A 25,396-nucleotide genomic window follows, 5' to 3' on the forward strand; every position below is an offset into this window, starting at 1 on the left:
ACTGTGTCACAGCCTCAGCGTTCTTATAGGAACTCTGGGAAATTCCGGTGGCTTTCTCGGAAACATGCCAGTTTGGGATTAATAGAGTACATCTATCTGTCTACCTACCTAACCTACCTTCCCACTTTTGTATGTACGAAGCAGTTGGGTGGTCGTCAATCCATATGTAAATCCATAAATCTTAGCTCGTGAAAACTCAGAGTACGCATTGTGTTGGAGACGGCAGATATATATCTATGGCCACATTTGCCAAGACAATTAGGGGATGTAATCTGACTCATCTGCCTTGCTATGGGCTAAACACGCACACACGAAGACGCACAAAGTAGAGCACAGAGTCGCTGCTGTCAGAACATGAAAGCAAATTTAATTCTGGATCAGGAGGTACAGTGAGAAATACTTTTCCATGAAGCAGCCGGATAATCACCGGCTTTTACCTGTTGATTGCAGTAATCCCACTGCCTCCTATCAGATGGTAATTATAGAGGTTGATTCCTCGTGCATCTACCCACCGCCGCATGAAGTCTCCGTCCACATGGCTGGATCTGGGTGCAGATCCGGGATCGGCTAACCTGTGCTGGGATCCGAGGAGGAGACAAAGAAGAAAGGAGGGCTGATTCTGATCTGGAATCAGAGTATTGAGGAGGGGGCGGGGGGGTTATCTCTACTCGCTCTGTCTTGCTGCGGCTTGCCCGCGGCAGGACGTCTGCCCGTGTGTGACACACGTTTATGGAATTTGATTAATTGAAGGTGTGAGTTGACGGCAGAGTCTTGACATTAAGATTACATATTTGGCACCAAAAAGGAGACCCCCCCCCCCCCCCCCCCACTACCCTGTTATCAGTCGTGTATGTGCATACAGTGACAGTTCACACGTTGCGGTCTAATTTAACACAGGTATTAAAGGGATCACACACGTCAAGCGTCAATACGTCAAGGACGGTGGTTTCTGGTGTGATAATGTCGAGAAGACTGACTGACAGACTCAGAACCACTGTGTTAAATACAACAACAACAACAACAAAAACACCAGCAACACTTGAAGTATAAAGAGCAACTTTATTGTCTGACCAACTTGTTTCAGCTTGTTGATCAGGGTCCTGATGAAGGACCCTCAAGGGCCCTGATGCAAAGATACAGCCTGCAGCCATTCTGGAAAAAGGGAAAATGCAAGCCTGGCACTGCGTGAGGGTAACAAAACCCACCTACCAACATCTCTAAGGCTCAATTAAATTTAAATTTTTAAGTCTATACAATTTTATTTTTTTTTGAAGGACAAGCTGTCATAGGGTCGTAGGGTCACTGTGTTCCAAAAAGTCCAACTATTCATTCATGGGCCTGAAAAAAAAGAATGTAATTTAGTGGAATGAGGCAAAAATAATATGCATGACCGGAAATCTGAGAATTACATGTTATCGTAGGGCTGAGAAATGGCTCGTGCCAACGGATCAGTAGTAACACTGCTCGCAATGCATCAGATTCTCCATGATGAGTTGTATTTACACTGTGATTTGTCACTGGTGTTTTTCAAATCCCCACAGAGACAGCGGCGGGGTTACGCGTCTGCTACAGCGAACCCCGGGCAATGAATCAGATTGCACATGTTATCCTATGTCTGGAAGACGGAGTGTCTGCCTGCTGCTACCGACTGCTCTGCTACGACTTTACATAGTGGTGAGAATTTTCTCCATAAATTATGTGGCTCTGTTCTGTGGGATGGGAATATGTATGTGTGGAAACAGCTGGGACAAATAGAAAATGACATTAACACATCTGTGGAGGGGTTTTTTTTATTGATAAAGTATGTAAAAATATCTGTTCAGTCAGTATTGCTACAAAAGAGTCAATACTTATCTGACCTTATCAACTTATATATGGACATTTTGTAGACACACTACTTTGTCATAATGCCTGGATCCCAAACGCAAACTCGGTTTATCTCGAGGTAATATGTCGCCATCTAGTGGCTAAATATCTCTGATACTACTCTCTAAAACAATTTGTCACCTGCAAGTCCGTTTAGCAGCTCCTCCAAAGCTTTTGAGCATTGGACATGTAACATTTTATATATTCTTTTCAACCATCATTCATTCATTCATTCATCGTCTACCGCTTTATCCATTTAAGGGTCGCGGGGGGTTGCTGGAGCCAATCCCAGCTAACATTGGGCGAGAGGCGGGGTACACCCTGGACAGGTCGCCAGCCTATCGCAGGGCCACATACAGATACGGACAACCATTCACTCTCACATTCACACCTACGGTCAATTTAGAGTCTCCAATGAACCTAACCCCATTCTGCATGTCTCTGGAGTGTGGGAGGAAGCCAGAGAACCCGGAGAGAACCCACGCATACACGAGGAGAACATGCAAACTCCACACAGAAAGGCCCTGGTTGATCTTTTCAACCATAATAAAGATTAAACAAATAATCTGGGATAAAAGGAATGAAAACTTATTCAAACCATATTTTATACCACTATCTTTTTTGACATCAAGAGGAACATCAGATCGTTTGAAGTGCTCTTTGGATGGGCTACAAGTAGACATCAAAATCCATGTAAACCCAAGGACCTTTAATAAAAAATAAAAAATGAATTACCTTTATTATCATGGCAGGCTTGTATTGAACCTCTTTAAACAGACTGATGAGTTTTTTATATTAAGAATAGAGCTCTCTTGGATTTTAACAAAGTACATATTAATATTTGTGTATTAAATTATTTTTAGTTTTAAATGCATCAGAGCTGCCTCAGTTGGACTTAAAATTGAAAGCAGAAGGCCTCTGAGCATAAGTCAAATTGATATAAAGCAGAGAGGGTCCAACAAATGATGGAATCATGTTGCATCATGGGAACTGCGGGATTCAGTGTTATTTGAGCTCAATCCATTCAACGGACTTAAAATCAATATATCTTGGCCTACAGTTCATCTTGATTGTCTGTTCTACGCCCACCCAAGTTTGTGGAAGTGCAATATAAAACGGAGTACCCTTAAATGTGTTGGAATAAAGGATGGGTCATGTACATGACCTGACACAAAAACAAAACCGTCCATCAACTGATTTGGAATTGCAGAACAAACACAAAAACTATCTTCAGATTTTATTGTGAGGAACCATTGCAGCAACTAGTCAGCACTACTTCACAGTCTTGTTTTATTACCACAACCTGAAACATGTACAGTTTCGTACCACTAGATGTCAGTGTGACTGCTTGGTGAGATGAGATGATGAAATTCATGGTCCCCTTTAAACATTTTGGTGAGTCAGTCTTTACAGTAACAGCTGGAATACTCCACAGGAAAAAAGAATACTATCAAAAGGTGTAATTGTGTGTATTGAAAAGGCACCATTGTGATAATAATGGGGACTTATTCACTAAAAATTGGATGAATGCAAATGTAAAAATGTTATAATATCCTGCACGTATAAAATCTGTCTGAATTATTAGAAGTTTGAACTTCAGTGGGAGGCCTCAATAAGGCGTCCCGTGCATGTGGCACACTATGCATGGGACGTTTCTCCCGAGCTTTTGAAAGCAATTCAAATAAAATTTAAAACAAGAAATAAAATGATCTTTGGTTACAATCTGTAGACAAATGCACAAATGTTTTTTTGCGTAGGCAACGAGACATTGCTACGTTTCAGGGGGTCATGAGCCAGAAGGTTGGGAGTGACCTCGCCTTAACAAGAATACAAATTCGACAAGCACACTTAACATTTGGATTTGCGACATCTTGAGTGTATAAAGTGCAAGAGTATCAATATCATCTCTTTCTCATCTTAAACCTGAATCAGTCTTACTAACCGGAGTCTGCTCGGTCATCCTTAAGCAAACAGTGAAGCTGAACACACTGTAACTAATGGCACTTTCACACAGTCAACGCATTACTTCTCCACTCTGACGTCTACTCTCCTCGATATACGATGATGTTCTTGTCCGTCTCGTGTATCTTTATCTCGTAGAGCACGTTGGACTGGACGGCCTTCGCCATGTTGTCCCAGATGTAAACAGCCAGGTTCTCAGTCGTGCTGACAGAGGGAAGAAAAAACAAACGAGTTTTCGGAAGAACAAATGCGCACATACGGTCCGTAGAAACTGACGTTAACAAGCATATTCACCTGACAACGTTGGCAAAGTATGGGACGTCCTTATCCAGGTTTTTATGGTCCAGTGGAGTCATGATGACGTCCTGCAGCACAGGATCGATCAGTCAGCCGTTAAACTTTTCAGAATAACACTTGCAATAAAACATTACATGCAGCACATGCAGCACAGACACAAACATAAACACACGTAAACATGAACTGTTGAAAGGCAGACAAGAATGTCGACGGGAAAGCCACTGAGGCTAAAGCTAGTGTCCAACTTCCTCGCTCTCTTCCTGCCGCGCCCTCTCCTACCTCGCCCGGTCACGATACAAATAGCAACTCGTGTCAAAAAGCTGAGGCTGCCCACACACAGCGACAATTGTTTCATCCTCCACGTCTGATACAAGGTCGGGACGTCTGACGGCAGTGAAGTGGGGAGGATCTCAGCGCTGATTGGCTTTGGCGACAACGCGTCACGCAATTCGCTTGAGTTCAAACGTTTCAATATTTGTTAGCAGTTGGCTGGCGAACATACAGGAACATTCGGCAGCAAAAGAGCCAGATACGTCAGGCGACCAAAATAAAGCATCTGCTAAATGTGTAATTAGGCTACTGTTTGCTGATGTGACCCTATTGCCACCCCCCGCCCCTTGTTTGTGCCAAGAGAGAACCGAGATGCACACATATGGTTAAGATACATGACCGCAGTCCCTTGTTCTCAAGAAAACGATTCATGCTACTGAAAGAGACGGTTGTGGGAAAGAGAGCGTGACAAGCTTTTCCGCTCAGATGACTGCATTGACAGCGCGACAGTCTCCGACCACAGAACGGAAATGCTTTTGCGTGAAATTTCTCGCTCTAAGATATTAGAGGAGAAGACTGTGTTGTTGGGAAGATCTCACCTCAATGCACCGCTTCAGGTCAGTCAGGTTCATGACCATGCCGGTGACACGATCGATCTGTGGACACACGCGGGACGAAGGTTAACCTTCTGCTTGGGGGGGGGTGTGTGTGTGTGTGTGTGTGTGTGTGTGAGAGAGACGGAGAGAGAAAATTATGGAGGGGAAATACAGAATTCTACAGAATGCTGAATTCTTGATTTGTTTGTTTTTTCAATCTCATGTACAAAATCTTAAACATATCAGCATCACAGGCTAAGGAAATCCAAAACTATGTATAAAGTGCATATCAGGTTACATTCAGATTCAGTAGGAGGGAAGAAGAAAAAAAAAAAGAACTCGCTGTTGATGAAGTTATGAAATCTCTTGAGTTAAATGTCTTTAGGGCTAAAACACAAACTCCTCTCATGTATGACGCGGTGCATGTGGATATGACCTGGAGTGGCCGATAGACACTGACCTTTCCACGCACTGTAACCTCCACTGTGGACAGAAAGGAGAGCACTGAATGAATAGGAGATGTACGGCAAAAAGCATTTCACACTATTATGTGTCACATAGCAGAGGGTGAATCAAAGGGCCTGACGAACCTTTGTAGTTGTGTCCATGACCATTGGGATTGTTGCATTTTCCATAGACTTGTTTATTCTCCTCATCACTCAGGTGAACGCTGAAACAGATCAGAGTGAATGTTTCTGTGTGAGAAAATTGTGCTGCTCTGATTGTCTTGTTTTGGACCCAGACTTATTATTTTGAGTTTTCTCGGATTAAACATAATAAATCTTGTGGCTTAGAAATATACCAATCACAGAGTAATAATGGATTATTTGTATAGCTGGCGGTGATGGCTACTTACATTACATATGCCCATAAATAATAAGATGCCGCATTTGCTGTTGGATCATATATCAATGTTCCGGCCTGTAAACACGTACAAGTTTTGTGATATAAATAGAAGAAAAAAAAAGCTCAGTATCCTGTTACTTTGAATCAATTGTTAGGTTATTACCCCTGCTAGATGCTAAAGAGAGTGTTATGTCAAAAGAAATAGTAAAAACTTGTGAAATAATTAAAGAGTGAAATATTGTCTGCTTTCTACAAAACATTAATGTAGACATAAAGATATGTGTTCACCAGTGGGACACCTGGATTTCCCACTGGTGAACACATATCTTTATGTCTACCGCAGTCTAAGATACGAGACCCACCACCTTGTCTTTTTCCTAAATATTAAAATACATAATAACAAAGTTACCAGGTCAATGTTAATAGGACATGATCAAATACCTGATCATTGATGCTGTGAAATAATTTCCGATACATAATCCTCCTCAAGAGTCAGAGCACAAAGAGCAGCAGAATACTCAATACTCTGCACAATTCATTATCGGGAATCCTTTAGAAAACATATGTTCTGTAGGACTGCTACTTTGCATATTAAAAATAGACTGGATCTTGCGATCTTATAAAAAGTTCTATTGATCGTGAAATTATGTCCGGGGAACACTACTTACGCATTCCCGCCTCCATCATACAGTTTTATGATATGTTATATATAATATTTGATCACATGATCAGTATAACCGATGGAAAAACATAAAAGTAAAATACCACAAAGCAGGACACAGTGAGAGGCATCACTCCGCCGAGTGGCATCAGAGACCTCTGGAACTGAAAGTTGTCAAAGACGATGAATGATATCTTTCATAAAGAACATCATCGGTTTGTCCTGGTGGATTCTGACGGTCTCTAAACTCCTCTCTTATTCCCTCCACCTTGAGTTTTTGTGCGCATGGGTGTGGCTTATACAGTTAAACACAGAGGGTGAGGCCCAATTGTCAAATTGGCTTATGGAGTTTCCTAAATCTTGACGTGACCCGGAAGTAGTTGATCGGCAGCCATGGTAAGAGCTGTTCAGACTCTAAATGCGCAGGAAAGGAGCTTCAATGCTTCCTTGCCTATCTCCTTTAGCATGGGGTACACTGGAGCTTCCTATGAGAGAGTAAGGAGATATAGACGCCCCACAATTCATTGCGGCAGCGATATGTAACGTGACGTCATCTGAGAAAGAAGTTGAAGAGGATGAATATGAATATGACCCAGAAGAGACGCACGTCATCGTGTCAGTTCCTGTTACATATGAATCATTTACATCTGATGTCACACGGTGGCAATACACACGCCTGATGACGCAGCCAATGCATTTTATGACGTTTATGAACCCGAAGGATACAGTAGTACTGTTGGTCACACCACGCTACTTCGTGGACCCGGCGGTAACACGTCTCCGCTCGACTGCGCGGGTCCGCACATTCGACACATTTTTCTTTTCTCTTTCACGCGCAAATTTAATTATTTAAAGATAAAACACACACACTCTCGCCACCAGTTGGCTGCCGGTGCTCTCATTCGGCAGACGTTCTATATTCGTATTATTTTAGCTACGGTAACGGCTGCTCCAACCGCGGAGGGCGTCTGCCACCGTACCTGTGGAGCCGGTGACAGGCGCTGAAGCTCTGGACGCGGGTGATGTATCCGATGCGCTCTATGGAGTTCCCAGCGGATCCGGCCATGGTCAGCTGCAGCACCCGGGGGGAGGAGGAGGCTCAGGCTGGGGGGTGGGGTGACGTGCTGTGCACAGAGAGTCACTTTAAGGCGAGACGCGGCCAAAGCTCCGCCCCCCCGTGACTCGGAGCGGCGCGTGATTGGCTCGGACCCGAGCGTCAAAATACGCGTCACGTTTGCACGAGATGCGGATCAAACCACCTCGGGCGCAATTGACAAGAAAACAACAGAACACACAGTATCGCATAGAAAAAAAAAGAAAAAAAGCTCCACACAAGGCTACACATTGTGCAAGATCACAGTATCCTACCGAGGGAAGAAGGGGTCAGACACATCCTGTCAAGTTACCTGAACATACTTGGGTCATTGTAGCAGCAATTTCATTATTGATTATTCACACTTGTAAGAGCAAAAACCAATTCAACACACTTGAATCAGTGGTGATGGGGACATTTGAGGGCATTTTACATGGTCCGAGGAAAGCACGGTGCCGCTGAAGGTTCTGGCACATCATGAATGCACAAATGTATTGTATGAACAACGTGTCAATAATAGTGGCGTCGGAACTACTGCTCTAAAGCAGTGGTGTGTATAGATTGTTTATTATTATCATTATTATTATTATTATTATTATGTCAATGATGCGTAAATGTGTAAGTAGCATTTCAAGGTTTTGTCGTCAGCAGTTAATTTGAGCAAAGCGTTTGTGTAGTTCACCTTGAGAGGAATGCAACGTGTTTCCGTAAGATCGTCATGTGTTTAAAACTGTCATCAGTATTCATTTTTTTGGTTGGATAACGTCCAACATCTGGACACCTTATGTTTCCTCCCCACATCCAAAACCATGGCCTGTCGGCCCTTGTGGTCAACACTATACCTGATAAACAAGTATTGTCGGTGTGAACATGCTGCTTTAGCTCCCGCTGTGTGCGTCGAGTGCAGCCTGAGCTGGCCTGGCTGGAGACTCTTCTAAGTACTCTCTGTAAAACGAGGGGAATTGCAGTTGGGCATCTTATTTATTCTCATTCAAATAATGGTATTCTTTCCTGAAGGCCTTTTTGTGAAAAATTGTACTTGTGCTCTGTTAAAATGTCAAAGGTCCTTCAGTATTGTCTGTTCTGTTCCCCGTCTTCTCGGCTCACACACACACCCCTGCTTAAATGAACAAGAGGCCATTTAAATAGATTGTGCTGCTTGTGGAAGGTGCAATAAACCATGATGTGGTGTGCGTGTGTGTGTGTGTGTGTGTGTGTGTGGGTGCCTGTGTGTGTGTGTGTTCAGGAGAGCACTTCTCTTGGCACACTGAAGATGAGCCAGACTTTAGAGTAAACAAAGTTGTGGTCACGGACTACAGTCAATCGTCATGATTGGGAAAAAAAAGGGAAAATATAGCTGCGATGGGGGCAATCTGGAGTGACTGAGATGAAGAGGGCAGAGAGCATGGGGATTCTGGCAGCTGTGTAAGCGTTGGTTCATCGCTGCATAAAACATGGTGGAAATTGGATTCTGTGCCGAGAGCAATGCAATTAAGAGCTGGTTCTCCCCAAAAGAAAGAGATATAGACTGTGAGCCAAAACATACAATACTTTGCTGAAGTGCCCCTTAGAAGGCTGCTGTGTGCAGACAGTGTGCGCACAAGGCAGAGCAGAAGGGGCATGCACGTCTGCTCCAATCATCCTTCTTTGAAACCTTGAAAAGTATTCTAATGGGGCACTTCCATGCTTCATTTGAGACCTATCACATCAGAAGGGTATGCTAGGGGCCCTTTGAGCAGGCCGGGTAACGCAAGTACCACTCCAACCCTTATCCCAAATCCTGCAGAAGACAGAGGTGCCTCTTTTTTAAATATTGCCCCTAACCTCTTAAGAGAGTTCACTGTTCACAGTACTACTACAGAGGGAATTCACTTGATCTGAAAAACGTAGTATTCAAAAAGTCAAGTTGCTCTCATGTTGTGTTTCCAGTTTTAATGTGATGGTTAAAATTTTACAAGGAGTCACACCAAAACACCAAAACAAACCACGGGTCTCTTATTTGTGTCTTTGAAAACATTTAATCTGTTTCAAAAGTGATGAGTGTTTTCCAATCTTCCACCTGTGTCGTTGAGATTTGTTAGGGATTAGGCAACTAACACTGTGGTTATTGTGAGAAAGAGATTGCAGTCATTGTCAAAAGAAGGCCAGTGTTTCCTGTCGATGGAGACTGCCGCCTCTGGGGTCAAACACTCTTATCCACCATGACTTCAGTCTGTACTTTCACCACCTTCGCTTCTGAGAAGCTACGATTGTATTCGAGGAAAATGTGAGAACCGTTTGTATTTGACAAATTAAATGTGCCTTCTGGTGAAAGGGGGGCTCAAAAGGTGTTAGATACAGAAAATATATCATTTTTTGCCATTTGTGCAAAGTTTTGTGAGTTTTTCGAGTATGTTCAGGCCCTCAAATATGCGTCGTCGTAAGAGAGGAAATAACCGCTCAATGCTCGAGCTCTAATTATATGCAAGCGGCAAAGATGTAAGAGCTCCAAAATACTTTCATCCACGAATTCCTGATTTAGAAATGCAACATCTGGAGCCCAGAGAGCAAATGTTAATGATGTTAATGGTTTTTCTCTGACCTCCAGGGATTTAACTTTGCGGCATCACTGACATCACTGGGTTGGGGTTTTTCCAAAGAGCACACTTGGGACCATGAAAAAACAATCAAAGAAGACAGTGACACACTGCTTTTCCTTCTGGTGTTAAACATTTGATAAAACGTGTAACTACATTTGATTTCATAGTGCTTTTCTAATTGACTGTCTTTCATTTACCCAATCACATGCACACACCAATGGTGGCAGAGCTGCTATGCAAGGAACTGGCCTGCTTGTAATGTGGGGTTCACTGTCCCCCCCACTGACAATTCAGGTGGGAAATGTCGGCCTAGATTGCAGTACATTGTACATTGTACATTTTTGCAAAATTGCTGTGGCATTGGAAACAGTCTATGCATGTTTCAGGAGATACAGCATTTTTTTTGAACAGTTGTGGGCTGTTTCATTGGGACAGTTGGAATAACCGTATCAACCCATATGGAAAGCTCATGGAACGTTTGGTCTGTCGGATCCCAGGCCATATTTAGTAGGAGCAGGATAAGTGTACGACACCAACAGTAACCACGGGTTTATTTGTGAACAAACAATATTGTGAGACTACATGTGCAAATCATGTGATCATTTTAACTGTACAACAATTTCTTTGATACATTTAAAGCATCATAAGGGTAGAAAACATGTAAAGCCTGTAAAAACTTGCTGCACATAGAGCCTCAGTATTCACATTCAGACAAACAAATATACATTGTATTTACATGCACTTTTTAATCCAGATCCTGTGTCATATGAATATTTAGAACTGGCCTGAATTTGGAAGATGTTATATTTTTATGGTAAAAAAAACAAACAAACAAAAACACAAATCTATGAAAAAAATGCTCAACACTGTAATTCCATTTGTATAGAAGGAGATTCACTGTGTACGTACAAATACCAAAAGAACATCATATGCCTGCATGAAGAATGAAGAGAGTACTCAAGAATACTTGTTTATAAGCTCTGAATAAAGACTCTGTGGATGAATGACGTGAACTGCAGCGAAAAAGATATGATTAAATCATAAATAGTAGAAAATGCCTTAACTTTTCATTCCTCCGAATCATCCATCTGGTTTCTGATAAAATGCAATTCATATGTACACACAGTTGTAAAAATTCATTCTGGTAAATTCATGCAAATAAACTCACTTGCCAAAATGTCTCACACTGCCTCAAATTCCCAGATCATAATTAGAATTCACAACATTCCTAGCTTGGTTTATGAGTCACCAAATTGCATGGTGTTTCAGAAATGCCCGCTCGCGTGGAACAAAAATCATCTCAATTCCATAGAATCTCCACCTTTGGTCATTTGCGTTGACAAAGTAAATCTGCACTAGCAGAAATATATCAAATCCAGCTTTGATGAACGTTGACTGATAGCAAATGACAATTCCAACATTGCTCCTCTCGGCCCTGTAGGGAATCAGAGAACCCACAATGGAGAAGGGTTTCATGGCCAATCAGCCGTACAGCATTATCCACTTTTATTTCTATTGAACCTCCTTCTTTGCTGGACAACAGAGCCATGTTTTTTTAAGGAGTCAATGGTAGAAATACATTCATTTGGACGGTACTTGAGTTCAATAAGACAAAGCAGCCCAGCTAACAAGACAACAAATGACCTACAGTCACGAGAACAAGATGCAAAGAGAGAGTACCGCTCTGCTAACATGTTAGCCCTTTGCTCGCCCTTGCCCTGCATTCACCACATCACCCAGACTCCATCCATCGCTGCCTATTTTACCAGAATGTGTGGATGAACTTGCCTCTATGATATGACCATATGGCTCTCTGTGTGTCTGTGTGTAAACTACTTTGAGGTAGTTTATTTGGGAATAAACGCCCAGATGCCATTTGTGCCCGGTTTGTAATCCATATTGGAAGAATAGTGTTTCTTAATCACTACTTCAGTCTCGCACCACGTGCATGCCGGTATGGGGGCCAACCGTTCTAGTTGACAAAGTACCGGGAGGCTAACGGGGGATCAGAATTCGCTCTCCTCCAGAATCTCCTCCAGGGTTTCGCCGTGCGTCATCTCCCCGTCACTGCTCGACAGGCTCTTCCTGGTGAGAAAGTCGAGACCCGCCACATCGCAGTCCTTCAGCCCCTGGCCTTTGACCTCTCCGAGGCCGAGCACTCCGCTCCCCCCGTGCACGGCCACCTGATGCAGGCGCGGGCGAGTGGCGCTGGTGCCGCCCTCGTCGTACGAGTCATTCTGCCGAGCGCGCTGCGGGCGGTGCCCTCGAGTGCACTTCCACAGGTGCTTGAGAGTCGCGCCCCGGAAACAGCCCCTGACCTGGTAGTGGTTGGTGAACAGGAAAAGCTGCCAGCGCTTCTTCAGTTCAGCTTGGACCTAAATGTAAACAAAGAAGGAAAATAGCGCCAGTTAACATATTACTTTAACCCTAGGTAGTAAACTGGCCATGTGGGAAGATTTTGTCACCAATCTTAATCCCACCAGCAAAGCTCACACTGTGGTTATGCCACACAACACAACATATACGGAACGTATACGCGTCGACAAAATGTTCCTTCAATTTACACATAATCAGCCATTCCCCAGTGAGGCCAATGCCCTGTTTGGAGCTGAGGTGAACTGCAGTATTGAGTGATAATATTGATCTGTGCAGCTTCAAATTCTCAAGCCAACAAGGGACAATGGTATGAAAATGGAGTTCTTAAGGCTTGTTTCTAAGCCTGCAGTTCATAGTCAACACAATTCCGATACAACAAGGTGTCACGGCTCACGTTGTGACTCTGTATTGATCTTCTTTTTCACGTTTGAGCTTTTTAATTTGTTGTGTGAGTGTGTGTGTGTGTGTGTGTGTGTGTGTGGCTGTAGGTGCGGCAGGGGGCGTGGCTTCCTCTCTGGGCACCTGGCTAATCGGCACAACTGCTCATAATCATCTCATCACCAGGCTGCCTAAAAGCCCAGGCTCTCCGTGATTTCATCGCCAGATTGTTCTGTCCGTCTCTGTTGGTTTCAATTGCCTTCCTTGTTCGCGGCCTGCATTTGAGTCCAAGGGTGAGGTCCAATTGTCAAATTGACCTAGGAAGTTTCCTAAATCTTGAAGTGACCCGGAAGCAGTTGATCAGCAACCATGATAAGAGCTGTTCGGATTCTCTAAATGCATAGGAAAGGAGCTTCAATGCTTCCTTTCCTATCTCCTTTAGCATAGGGTACACTGGACCTTCCTATGTGATAGTAAGAAGATATAGTTGCATCATACTATTCATTGCGGCAGCGATATGTAACGTGACGCGCCATGCACGAACGTAAAGATTAAATCCGAAGTAGGAGAAGAAGAAGAGTATCAATATGACCCAGAAGAGACGCACGTCATCATGTCAGTTACTGTTACATATGAATCATGTACATCTGATGTCACACGGTGATGAAACACACTGAAACATGCTGATGGAGCCACTGCGTTTTTCATAGTTCATCTTCGGAAATTTGTAGTTTCACCACGGCAGACACGTGTAAATAAAACACCCTCCGTCGCGTGATGACGTAGTTTAGCTTAGGTCGAGTCGGATTCTCTAAGCAACGCTGTCGGGTTTTCCTATGTCCCATCAGTCCTCCTTTACACCTTTCCTTGACCTCATGACGTTTTCCACTGAGGTCAAGGAATAGTAGATAGGAATAGTAGATAGGAAGGACAATTCGACCGCACCCTGGACCTTCCTATGCGAAAGGAAGGGGGCTTTAGACGCCCCACAATTCATTGCGGCAACAATATTTAACGTGACGCACCATGCACGAGCGTGAACAATTCAATCTGAAGTAGAAGCAGAAGAAGAGTACGAATATGACCCGGAAGTGACGCACGTCATCATTTAAGTTAACGTTGCGTATGAATCATTTACATCAGTCTGAAACGTGCTGGATGGAGTCGCTGTGATTTTTGAAGATCATCTTTGAAAATTTGTACTTGCACCACGACGACGCCGTCGCATGTCATATAGTGAAAAACGTCCTCCTTTGCACCTTTCCTTGACCTCATGACGTTTTCCACTGACGTCAAGGAATAGTAGATAGGAAGGACATTTCGACCACACCCTAAAACTAGTTCAAAAGAAGAAACGTAAAGATAAAGTTCATCCATCCAGTGCATACAAAGTTAGATGCATACCTCTCCGTTAGCAAAACAGTACAGCACGGCCACCAGGAGCCCCTGCAAAGGTTACACATCACAAGTGAGGGGTTCAGTGTGGATCCGGACCAAAAAACGAACTCCTGTCAGGCACGCCGTTAACCTTACAGCCGTTACCTGGAAGGAGCTGAGGGTGAGGTTGAGGAAGTTCCTGGCGTAGCGGCTGCTGCCCTCCACACATTCATCGATCAGCACGGTGAAGACCACTTCGTGGATTCCAAGCAGAGGGATCAGGACCAGTGTTGCTCTTGCCAAGCTTGAGGTGCATAAACAAACAGAAAACGTGCGGCGGGTCATGATCCATGTATGGCTGCCGTTCTTAATGAACAAGACAAGAAGCCAGAAAAAGAGGGCTTGTAAATCTTGCACGGTATTTGCACGCAGCTTGCACTCTGGAGCTCTGCACTCGGCACTCAGCACTTCAGGACAAAGTCATTGCAGTATGGGGGGGGGGGGGGGGGGGGGGCGCGGGGGGGGGGGGGGGGGGGGGGTACCTGTATCTGTAGTCTGTAAACTTCACTTGATCAGCTTTCAGCTTGGACAGCAGCAGCATCAGGATTTTGATGAATATGAAGAAAATGACCTGCAACACACATCCAAGGCAGACCTCAAATTTAACCCCAAAATGCGGGGGGACTTTAAAGGCTGATCAGTTAAACTTTTCACGAAAACTTACATCTGAGTATAATCAGTGTGTTTGTGTACCGAGAAATTAGCGGTCAGCCATCCTTGTGACTGCTTCACTATTCAATATCACATGCAGTCACAAGACAGGAGCAGTTTACACAGTTTGAAATCAGAGTGACATTTAATGAGGTCTGGTACCAGAGGAACAAGACTCAAAGCAACAGAACATATCCGTATCTAAGGAACTGTAAGTTCATAGAAAGACTTCCAAGGACTGGTTCAGAAACGTAACTTACAAGCACTGACAAAGTAATCGGGCCCCTTATTATCCACCAGAACCATCTGTTCACGATCGACCAGCATCTTAGGAGTCAAAGACGTTTTCATAGTCAAGCGATGGAGAACATTTGAATGAGTTCATGGATTTTATTGTTGAGTGTGTAAAGGAACACTCACTCTGTGTTTTCATATATAATCTTGACCACTGTCCATGGTGTCACAAACAAGATGGGAGTCCCTGGAAAGTAAGAAAAGCACAAGATGCACCGCTAAGTGTAACACTTTCAGCTAGTTATTCTTACAGCCACAACACGTGTGCAGACTTCTTGTACGATAACATTTGGTTTCAATTTTCAATTGTTGTAATCTAAACTAATTTCCAGCCAAATCATCGTGCTTTTCCCAGGAACTGGAGGTCCGGAGGCTGAGAATGTCCCATGGCATGATTTGCGTCAGTGGCTTTTTGCCTACTGCCACCAGGGGTCCCCAAAGTCTTGGAAATAAAAGTTTTCACATACACATGTAATAAATGAATGTGTATATTCTTTAATTACCACGTATTGCTCCAAATCCAACACTTCCTGACCTCTCCAGTCAGTCTATGATGTTAGGCTTCAAGCCCACTGGTTCATAAGAAGTCAAATTGAATACATAGAATGAAGTAGAATAACATACTGTATAGTAATCCCCTGAAACTATCAGAGATTTTTCTGTTGTAAATGTTACTCAAATAGGAGTAAATAGTGAATTTCTCCCCTGTTTCTTAGTTTGGCCCACATGTCTTCTATTCAAGCATTATGAAGGCCACTGTGGCTACTTGGGACCTGAAAGCAGCATTTATTTTTCATTTTTCCGTCTATAATCCAGATATGTCTCTGCTCTGCAGCAAGCTCCTTCAACCTCATGGCGTGGTGTTCACTCTGATATGCATCGTCGGCTGTGAGATCTAATACATTATCATCTCAAAGATGATGAAGAGCAAAGGGTTTGAAAACTTTTGTCAGTCTGATATTTATTTTTGGTTTCTTTTAATAAGTTTGCTTAAATTGGTGACGGTAAGAAAATGTTTTTACTTTTATCCATATTAGATTTTTTTAGTCAATAAGAGAAACTTTTTATAATAAGAATATAAGAATATCAACATCCTGACCCTTTGTAAGGATGCCATTTTGTTTTACTCAACTCATTTCTTGTCAAGAAAATTGGGCATTCATTATTTACTTTTGCCTTACAAAGGTTAGCATTTAAATAATTTTCAAGCTGCAGAAACGTTACATTCCTCACATTGATCAAATAAATACACACGGTTAAAAGTTTCTATTCCCCACGTACCCCATCCTAGCAGCATGTACTTCTTCAGCAGTCGTCTCTTAGTCAGCACAGCAGTGAAGAGCAGTGTGTGGAGGAAAATGGCCTCCACCAAGAGCCAGAAGTAGTTACAGGCCACAAAGTATTCCATGCACACTTTGGAGAATTTGCACATGAAAGCCATCTGTTGAGGAACACACGGGGACAAATCAGTCCAGGCTGATCCAAACTGCTTTTGGAAATCCCCAGGTAATGTACTGTAACTAGTTGAACTACTACTAAAGCTGTCTTCTCAAGTATCTGCTCATGATAGGGTGGTGATTTTTCCTACCGCAGAGCTCGAGTAGGAGTTCCATCCGAGGTCGTCCCTGGGTAGGTTGGAATACATGACGTATAATATGATTTCCTTCGAAATGACGGCCACGGCTCTCAGGATGAACGACACAAACAGATTCATGTGGATGTAGTTCCTGGTGCAGTGGAGCTTCCTGGCAAGGCAGACACGGGAACAGTTGGATCAATAGCTCCTGTGCATCTGTAAAAGCCCTGCTGAGGCCATGTGTAATGACGTAAGACGGGGAAGACGAATGAACAAGGCACTGCATATGCATCTATATGGAAATGCTACTTGGGTTTTTAAAGAGCAATTCATAATGATTGATCTTCTCCATTGTCATGTAAATAGCCCCTTCATGTCTCCTCTTCCAAGTGGCCCACCTATTAGGTACAGTGCAACCATGCACAACATTAGAGTGGAGGGAGCTGGTAAATATGTGTCTTAGGCCTTACAACATGTCTAGAACGAAGAATGAAACTGCGTCATGTCACAGACTCTCTGTCATACACATAAAATCATCTTACTGCTTGTGTTTCCGGCCCCCTACTGGACGTCAGTGATGCCCCAGTGTTCTCGGATCTCAGCAATTACCACACGTAGCAATGAAAATGAGACCAAAGTTGAAATAAAGAAAAGCCCACTCCCCGCGGCCACTGACCTCAGCATGCCCATCAGGAGAGTGGCCAGCGTGAGTGAGGTCAGCGACAGGGAATAGCCAATGACAGAGATGAGCCTGAGGGCTGTCTGGCGAAGCATTTCATCCTCCTGGACACAGAAACACACACACATACAAAAGGAAATGGATGGAGACATCACAGCATCTCTTTTAGATCTTCTGAATGAAGGCAGACGTTATGAGACAAAACACTGCCTGACGGTTTTTGTAGAATGGATATGACCAAGACAAAGGGTGGAACAGAAACCACTAATTCTGGCTTTCAGCTCCAACACTTAAATAAAACTACTCACTGTGTTTCACTACCTTGCTCCTCACCTTGTCTTTAAAGTACTGGTCCTCCTGACATTCTGAGTCATCTCTCCAGGGCTCAGAGGAATTCTCCCGCTGTCGCCATCTCCCATTTTCTAAGCATTCTCTGTGTGCCCTTCTGAAGCCATCTGCAGGTAGATGACATTGACATGCACGGATTCGTCAAAGTGAAGGATATCATGTCGTCCTGTGCTAGGAGGGATTTTCTCTAAACATTACACTGTTAAAAACCCAAATTGAACGTATATTGCTAATCATATTATCATGGGATGTGTGGTGACCAGCAGTCAGAGAAGTTATCTAACAAGTCCTCCAACTCATACGACGAACTATGTCGTATGTGTTTCATGCGTCATCATCATCATCATCATCATCATTTGACATCAGGCGCCTTTTCAAAAGAGATGGGGTTCTAACCATGGTCTAGTGTGACATCCAATATATCTGCTCAATTATTTAGTATGGCCTTTGATGGATGCTATAAAAACTTTAAATGACCCTTGATAGAAAAAGATTTCCCCACCCCTGCTCTACATGAAATCTATATTTAACTTTTACCTGGCAAAAACATAATGTTAACACCACTACTCTTGAGCAGAGAAACCAGACAGATTCTAAATCTGACATCTGCTCTCTTCCCATCAACTCACGGACGTTTCCAATGTTTATGTTTATCACACCTTACCATCTTAGTTTAATGTGTAAAGCATGCTAACATTTGACACAGCCGAGGCTTTCCCCCGTCATATATTTGATCATTAAACAAAAAATTCTGACCTGATAATTTGCAATGTTAATATAATTCATATATAGGGGGCGTGGAAGTCACAAATTTCACACAAAGCCACTCGTTTTTTCCTCTGATGTCAGCCCTGTGGTGTCACTAGATAAAAAGTCAGGGGATCATCAAAGTCAGCAGACTTCATTTTCTGGGGACCATGAAAATCGGAATTTTTTGGAATTCCATAGTTGTTGAGATATTTAAGTCTGGATCAAAATGGTGGACTGACATTGCCGTCCTTACACCTGCACAGCTAGTGTGCCAGAAAAAACAATTAGAGGCTGCAGATTAAATGTTCTTCTAAATAGTTTCAGTTGTTTACCACTTAAAGCCTGACTGTATTGTTGAATCATTTAACTACACCATTACACACTCAATCCTTTGACTAGCCACTACAACGGTCTTGTGATTCACTCGAGGGAAAGAAGTGACAAAGGAAGGCCGAGGAGCACAAAGGGCCATTCATGAAAAAAAGGTAGCCTAATGTAGTCGGACTGGTACTCAAATGCGTTTTAGTCTGGGACCTCTCGGTTCATTTTCAATTTCCAAGAGGCGTTACCAACGCACGCAGGTCAAAACGCCTCCAGACATAATTGGATAGACCTACAACCAGTGAGAGAAAAGAACCATGTGACGTCTGTTGAGCATTACGGATGTGTCAATAGAGAGAGGAGATGTCAGTGATGATGATTCCACAATGTCTGTGAACGAGTGCTGCCGTTTTTGTGGGAGATATTTACTGATGAAAAGGCGGATTTGCAAAGAAGTCGCTTCTCTCCGGGTCATGGTAAAAACCCCGCCCATTATCAGATAAACGTTTGTTATTGGACTTCCCAATGGAGGGGATCCAGACGCAACATTGCTGAGCAAATGAAATGAGCTCCCAAAATCTGTCTGGGTCCCTGGCTAGAAAAAAGGTTAGAGCTACAGTGTAGACGATTTGAATTTGTGACCTAACACATTAGTTGCGGTATTAGTAAGTGGTAAAATGTAACATTACCGTCGCTGATCCATGGTAAGTAAGAGGGACATGGGACCGACACATTCCCAGGAGATGAATGGGGCCAACACACAAACGTGTCAAATGTTCCTTTACAGTAGTTTCCTGCAAGGAAAAGTAAAGTCTGAGGATCTCACGAAGGCTGGTACATGAAGTGTCAGTTGGAGGTAGATAGAGCAGACATGTAATCAACCTTTGGCAGATGGCTCACCAGTTTTAGAGAGTGCTCCTGAGTGCACCAGAGTTCTGTTGCAGTTCTCCCGGTACTCGGTCCGTTTGGCTATGAGACTTTCCAGCACGGAGCCCGTCACCTTCCATGAGGATTCCGAAAGTGGGAGCAAGGTTATCATCAGGGGACTTGTGTTAAAGTGCACGTCAAGAGTTAGATAGAGGGAGTTATCAATATATACAAAATCAATGAATCAGCGAAGCCATGAAGTCCTCAGTCTTCAAAATCCTCAAAATTTCAAAACACAGACACACACACACACACACAGACGCAATGTGTAGCACACGCACTTGCACTCTGTATATATGTACATATCTTTTTGAAAACAGTTTTGGTTTTGTTTGTTGTATTTTTAATTGTATTTCTGATACCCTGTGTGATACTGTGCTGCTTTGACATGTGAATTTCCCCGAGCGGGATCAATAAAGTTGTCTATGCTATATATATATTCTACAAGGTGGTATGTCGCACATACCACTGAGCATTTTGGGATGTAAACAGTTCAATTTTGCCATGCAGTCCACCTGTGTGGAAGCTTCGGTATTTGTTATGTTTCTCCAACATTCACCGGAATTGGAAAGTGGTGCAATTGCTACGGTGGGCTTGCCCATGTCACCACTCGGCACCTACCTGATCATTACATAGGTATAAATTACACTGTAATTCATGGCAGACACAAATGTGTTTGGGGCGCACTTATCTTTATAGATAGTTTTCATTTTGATTAAAGATTAATGTGACACATACATTAGCCATTGATTGTAAATTAAGATGGTGAAATGACATCTGGATCGCTCGCCCCTGCTGCCCGCCTCCTCCACGCACGTTGGCCATACTAAGTATTAAGTCATGACCAATTTTTTTTCCAAGGATGGTTTCTGTCATTATGTTCTGTATGTGTGTGTGTTCATGTTACTGATAAGTTTGGTTTTTTAAATTTCTTATTTGATACAAAAAAAACAGGGTGAAAGGTCTTGATTGACAGCCGAGACTGACTTGCGATCGGTGGAGCAAGTGTATCGATGGAACCTCGATACCGCTGCTCCACACCACGATCACTATTCCTCGGACTCAGGGTTCCAAATGAGGTCGGCTGCGGCGCAAGATGGCGGCACCTGTATCCCGCATACTTCGTGGGAACTGTTGGGTTTCTCTGTAATATTGTGAGGTCTCAACCGTACTATATTATTAGTGCTATTAATGTATTATTATTAGTGCTATCAGGATAATGAAGTGATACTGCATTGATTAGTTGCTATACAGATGAAACTGAATTGTATAATTCGACAGTGTTTTCTAAACAACATCATTGAATGAGGCGCATTCAGTTAAACGATCACTGTAAGGTTCAAGACTGAAGTCATGCTTGTGACTTCTAAATGATGGTGACTGGATTCAAACAATGTGAGAAGGACCATCTTATCGATATTAAACTAAATAACCCACCCCATTAACCAAGCCCATTTCCCAGCATCTGCAGCCCGCATATGGACGTGGCGTGCAGTGGATGCTGCAGTGTTTGTATTTACCCACTTGATGGGAGTATTTAATCAGGACCACCTTCTGTTACTGGGGAAAACATTTTTTCACCTGAGTGTGATCTGCAATTGATGCCGGCCGATTTATCAGCCCGGCTTTCTTGCATTAGTGTCATGCTTGCAGCAATGCAAACACACCTCCCTGTTTATTCTTAAAAGAATATAAACAGCATGTGTGTTTGTGTCCTGGACTCAAGGTTATTGTATTTGACAGCCACCCTATTAGTGCTCAGTAATAAATTATGATTTCTAGCCCGATTTGCTCGTATTTGGTGGAACAAATTAGCATTTCCTTTATTTGCGAGGCAAACTGCAGACCCCAGCTGCCATCTCGGCCATTTATAAATCAGAGTCAGGGCTGAGGACAGTGGCGTTCCAATCTTCACGCCCCATCGAGAAAGCGGACGAATTCTGCAACCTCTGTGTGTCTGTCCGGCCCCTCACCTGCGCCATAAAAGATTTCTCATGTGAGCCGGCAGACAGAGGACATTTCAATTCACCTGGACTCGCCTTGTCAAGATGCTGTCCACCGGTGAAGGGAGGACAAGAGCAGCTGTCTCCCTGTCCTCTGTGTCGTCTCACATGGGACTAAGCCTGCCTCAAATCCAGCAGCAGGATATCGGCTTCCTGAATAATTGCCTCTATTATAATGTTGAAGATGAAAGTGAAAAAAGTACGAAGAGCTCTTTGATCTTATTTGTTTTTTTATTTTAATTTTTAAGTCTGTTTTTTCTTTTCTTTTCTTTTACATCTCTTGAGAGAAAAAAAATCTCCCTCATTTGATTTTCAAAACAGATACCAAGTTGTTTTTTCCACGTTGCTAGACTGGTATTTTCAGGCAGCAGAAAATACATATGAGCAGTGGGACCTCCTCTAGCCCAAACTCTACATGAAAAAAATACAGCATGAAGTCTTGAGTCATACAGCAAATCAAATGAATATTATTCACAATAAAAAAAATTAAGATTTAGTGAATTTTGAACTTGGAGTCTAAGTGCAGAATAAGATTGGCTCAATGCTAAAACTGAATGTGAACTAACTGAAAGGTCTTGCATCTGTGCATGCACGTGTCCAACAAGTATCTACTTACCTGGTGGTTGAACAAGTCAACAGGGAGGAGTAAGAGCAGGAGTGTGGTCCAGGTCCTCTCGTGCCAGGTTGGCATCAGCGTTGCCATGGTGATATGTGTTTACATTGAAAGCAATTCTTTTCCCATACATCACCCCTGGACTCACCAGGCCCTGCGCTCGACCCCGCTTCAGCTCCCCACTTCCACTCAGCACCGCTCTCCTCGCCTTTCATTGGATGAGGTTGGCAGATGATTGGCTGCTTTCTCTAGTTGGGGAGACTAAAGTTGTTGGCAAAATCCCTGCGCTCGTTCCCGACAGTCTCCAAAGATTCCGAGCTACTTTGTGCTTCCGTCAATTAACTGAGCTTTGACCTGTCAAAAAAAAGGGTTCACGAGGGTTATCCTGGGTGAAGAAGTCCTCATCGGCAGCACCAGCCTTCCTGTCCATCCGGACCTCTGAGGCTGTGAAAGGAGGTCGACCGGTCTGTGCTCCCTGTAGACACAGTGCAACTGGGAGCGCATGTGGATCGTCAAACGACGGATCGCCTCTCCCACCCCGTCCTCCCCCTAATCCAATCAAGATAAGGCCCGGGGAGAGCTGGCTAACTTTGTCGAGCAGGAAACTGGTAACACTAGAGCAACTGGGCAAACTAATAGACCAACAGCCACTGTGAGCACACACACACATTTAAACAAAAAAACAGGCATCAAAATCACAACACACACACACACACACACACACACACGCAGCAGCAAGTACCACCTCTACTGTAGGCAAAGAGGGAAGACACCGACTCCCCCGCCCCTTCTGTTTAGCTCTCTCACACAGTAAATGGGCAACACCCGGCATTTCTGACACTAATGGGGATCTAGTGTAAACCAAGCGCACCGAAGCCAAACACACGCAAGGAAACGGGAGAGCAGAGGAGTCGGTTAAGTCACCTGCACAAGCCTCCTCGTGCCCTGCACGGATCCCCTCTCACTACGTGTTTCAAGAAAAATGATTTCATTCAAAAGTATCTCATACGTTATTAACACATATATCATCCAGTGAACAATCATGGCACCATTGGCATTCTTTGAAGCTGTGTCTCTGGCCTGGTTCGGAAGGTCCAGTCTGGCTTTTAAGATGCTGAAAGTCTCACTTTGTGAGCTAATTGGTAAATTAGTTTGAAGCGGTCGCAGGTATCACACAGTTTTCTCCTGTGAAAGATGATGGTTGAGTTAGCTAGGCCCAAAACTAGCTGGAAACGAGAAGATCTAGCTAGCCAGAAAAACCAAAACAATGACGTATAAGAGGCTCAAAAACCCTTTATTTGTAGGATCATCACCATGCAACATATTTCACATCACACGTGTCATCTGATTCAACATTTTGATTGGTGCAGCGCTTTGAGTCTAAGAGTTGTATATAAGCAAAGATACAAACACAATCATCAGCAAACAGGAGATAATATTCACTATATTAAATATCTTTATCCCCACATTAACCCGTAGGGGCAGGCGATGAAGACGAGACGCGCTTACCATATTTCCAAGTGAAGAAACAATCCTCAGTGATGCCTCATGTAGAATTCTAATTGTGTTTTTATTACACGGTGATAGAGCTTTCAAATGTCTCTGTGGTGCGGATGTGACAGAATCCATTGCAGAGAAAATATATGAAATATTATTTCATTTCTGGACCTCGCCGTGCACCAGCCATGGCATTATTTGTGACTGTGATAAGATACAGTGAAATCTAATTTTTCCAGCTCCATAAGCATGGTAATATACCGCTGTGTCAGGGCCATATGTCCACATTGTACTTCTAAGAAACAGAGAGTCGGGGTGATGTTAAGAGCAGAAGAAAAACACATAAATCAAAAAGATTTCATTGTAATTTGAAACGATTTCAATGCGCCAAAGTTGTTTGAAGCAGACATGGCCTTGGGGTGCTGGTATTGTGGGAATCTCATTTAAAGCCGTACTCAGGAACAAGGGAAGAGGCAGAGGAGGCTGTCCAGGAGGTAAGAGTTCAGGTGTCCACATTTGAAAGCCTACAGAATGGTTTTAATGGTCGAAAGCTCTCCCAAGTTTCATGGTTGGTAAGGACAGATAATGTTCAAGAAAGTTTGATTAGATGTAAAAAAAAATTAAAAAGTCTATAGCTGTGAAATTCTTGTATTGGAAGACCAAGCATTTCAACCTCCATTGTTGAATCTAAAGGAATATGTTTTCATATCACCAAAGGATTGTGTAATGTGAAAGGGTTCACTTGGGTACTGAATCCACAAGAGAAGTGCACTCAGAGAGATGATGATGATGATGATGACGACAACATGATGAAATTACTATAACATAACAACTATAAGAGGGATTTGGGTCAGTACACGCATTGAGAATTGAGCTGTGACTTTCAGCGTCTTCCTGTTTAGATCTAGGGGCTCTGCTTTAACAATCTAAGCCCACGGTCTAAAACACATGGTGCAAGTGCATGTCCATATCCACTTATGTTAGTTTAACAACAGAAAAAAAAAATGCAGCCGCACCAGGCGCATGATTCAAGAGGTTATACTTGTACATGGGGTTTAAGTTTTACATTGTTTAAGGCTTAATATGCAATCAACCAATTAGATTACCATCTCCCATTCCTTTTAAAATCCCAGGTGCGCTCGCACCTTGGCGGATTGCTATCATAAGGGCAAATTTGCCAGGTAGGAAACAGTTCCACCTCCCTCATGGGCGGATGCGTTTATGCAACGGGCAAAGTGTCTGCACATTGTTCGCCTGCCTATATGTAGGCGCATATTGCTATCTTGATAATGCACCTTGAAAAAATGGTGAAATACTGCGCCACCATCTCCACACTTCAGGTTTTTATTGCTCAAAAGTGAAATCACTTTAACCTC

At 43.2% G+C, this 25,396-nt stretch overlaps 2 protein-coding genes across 2 annotated transcripts; both read right to left on the reverse strand.

The window, feature by feature from the left end:
- Positions 1-3,090: 3,090 nt before the first annotated feature.
- On the reverse strand, positions 3,091-7,654 carry pts (6-pyruvoyltetrahydropterin synthase). The gene is made up of 6 exons (XM_035613410.2): positions 7,479-7,654; positions 5,582-5,661; positions 5,452-5,474; positions 4,995-5,051; positions 4,123-4,193; positions 3,091-4,032 (listed from the first exon to the last, which is right to left on the reverse strand). Exons 1-6 carry the CDS (start codon positions 7,562-7,564, stop codon positions 3,909-3,911), a joined length of 441 nt encoding a protein of 146 aa, XP_035469303.1. The 5' UTR covers positions 7,565-7,654; the 3' UTR covers positions 3,091-3,908.
- A 3,039-nt stretch (positions 7,655-10,693) lies between these two features.
- LOC118287838 (glucagon-like peptide 2 receptor) lies at positions 10,694-23,223 on the reverse strand. The gene is made up of 13 exons (XM_035613409.2): positions 22,527-23,223; positions 19,881-19,980; positions 19,670-19,774; positions 17,895-18,016; positions 17,559-17,665; positions 16,895-17,051; positions 16,588-16,747; positions 15,433-15,493; positions 15,273-15,339; positions 14,844-14,932; positions 14,467-14,605; positions 14,329-14,370; positions 10,694-12,545 (listed from the first exon to the last, which is right to left on the reverse strand). The coding sequence occupies exons 1-13, from the start codon at positions 22,611-22,613 to the stop codon at positions 12,177-12,179; spliced, it is 1,605 nt and encodes a 534-aa protein (XP_035469302.2). The 5' UTR covers positions 22,614-23,223; the 3' UTR covers positions 10,694-12,176.
- Between the last annotated feature and the right edge of the window lie 2,173 nt (positions 23,224-25,396).

This window comes from Scophthalmus maximus, chromosome 16 (genome assembly GCF_022379125.1).
Source record: "Scophthalmus maximus strain ysfricsl-2021 chromosome 16, ASM2237912v1, whole genome shotgun sequence".
Classification (NCBI taxonomy): Eukaryota; Metazoa; Chordata; class Actinopteri; order Pleuronectiformes; family Scophthalmidae; genus Scophthalmus; species Scophthalmus maximus.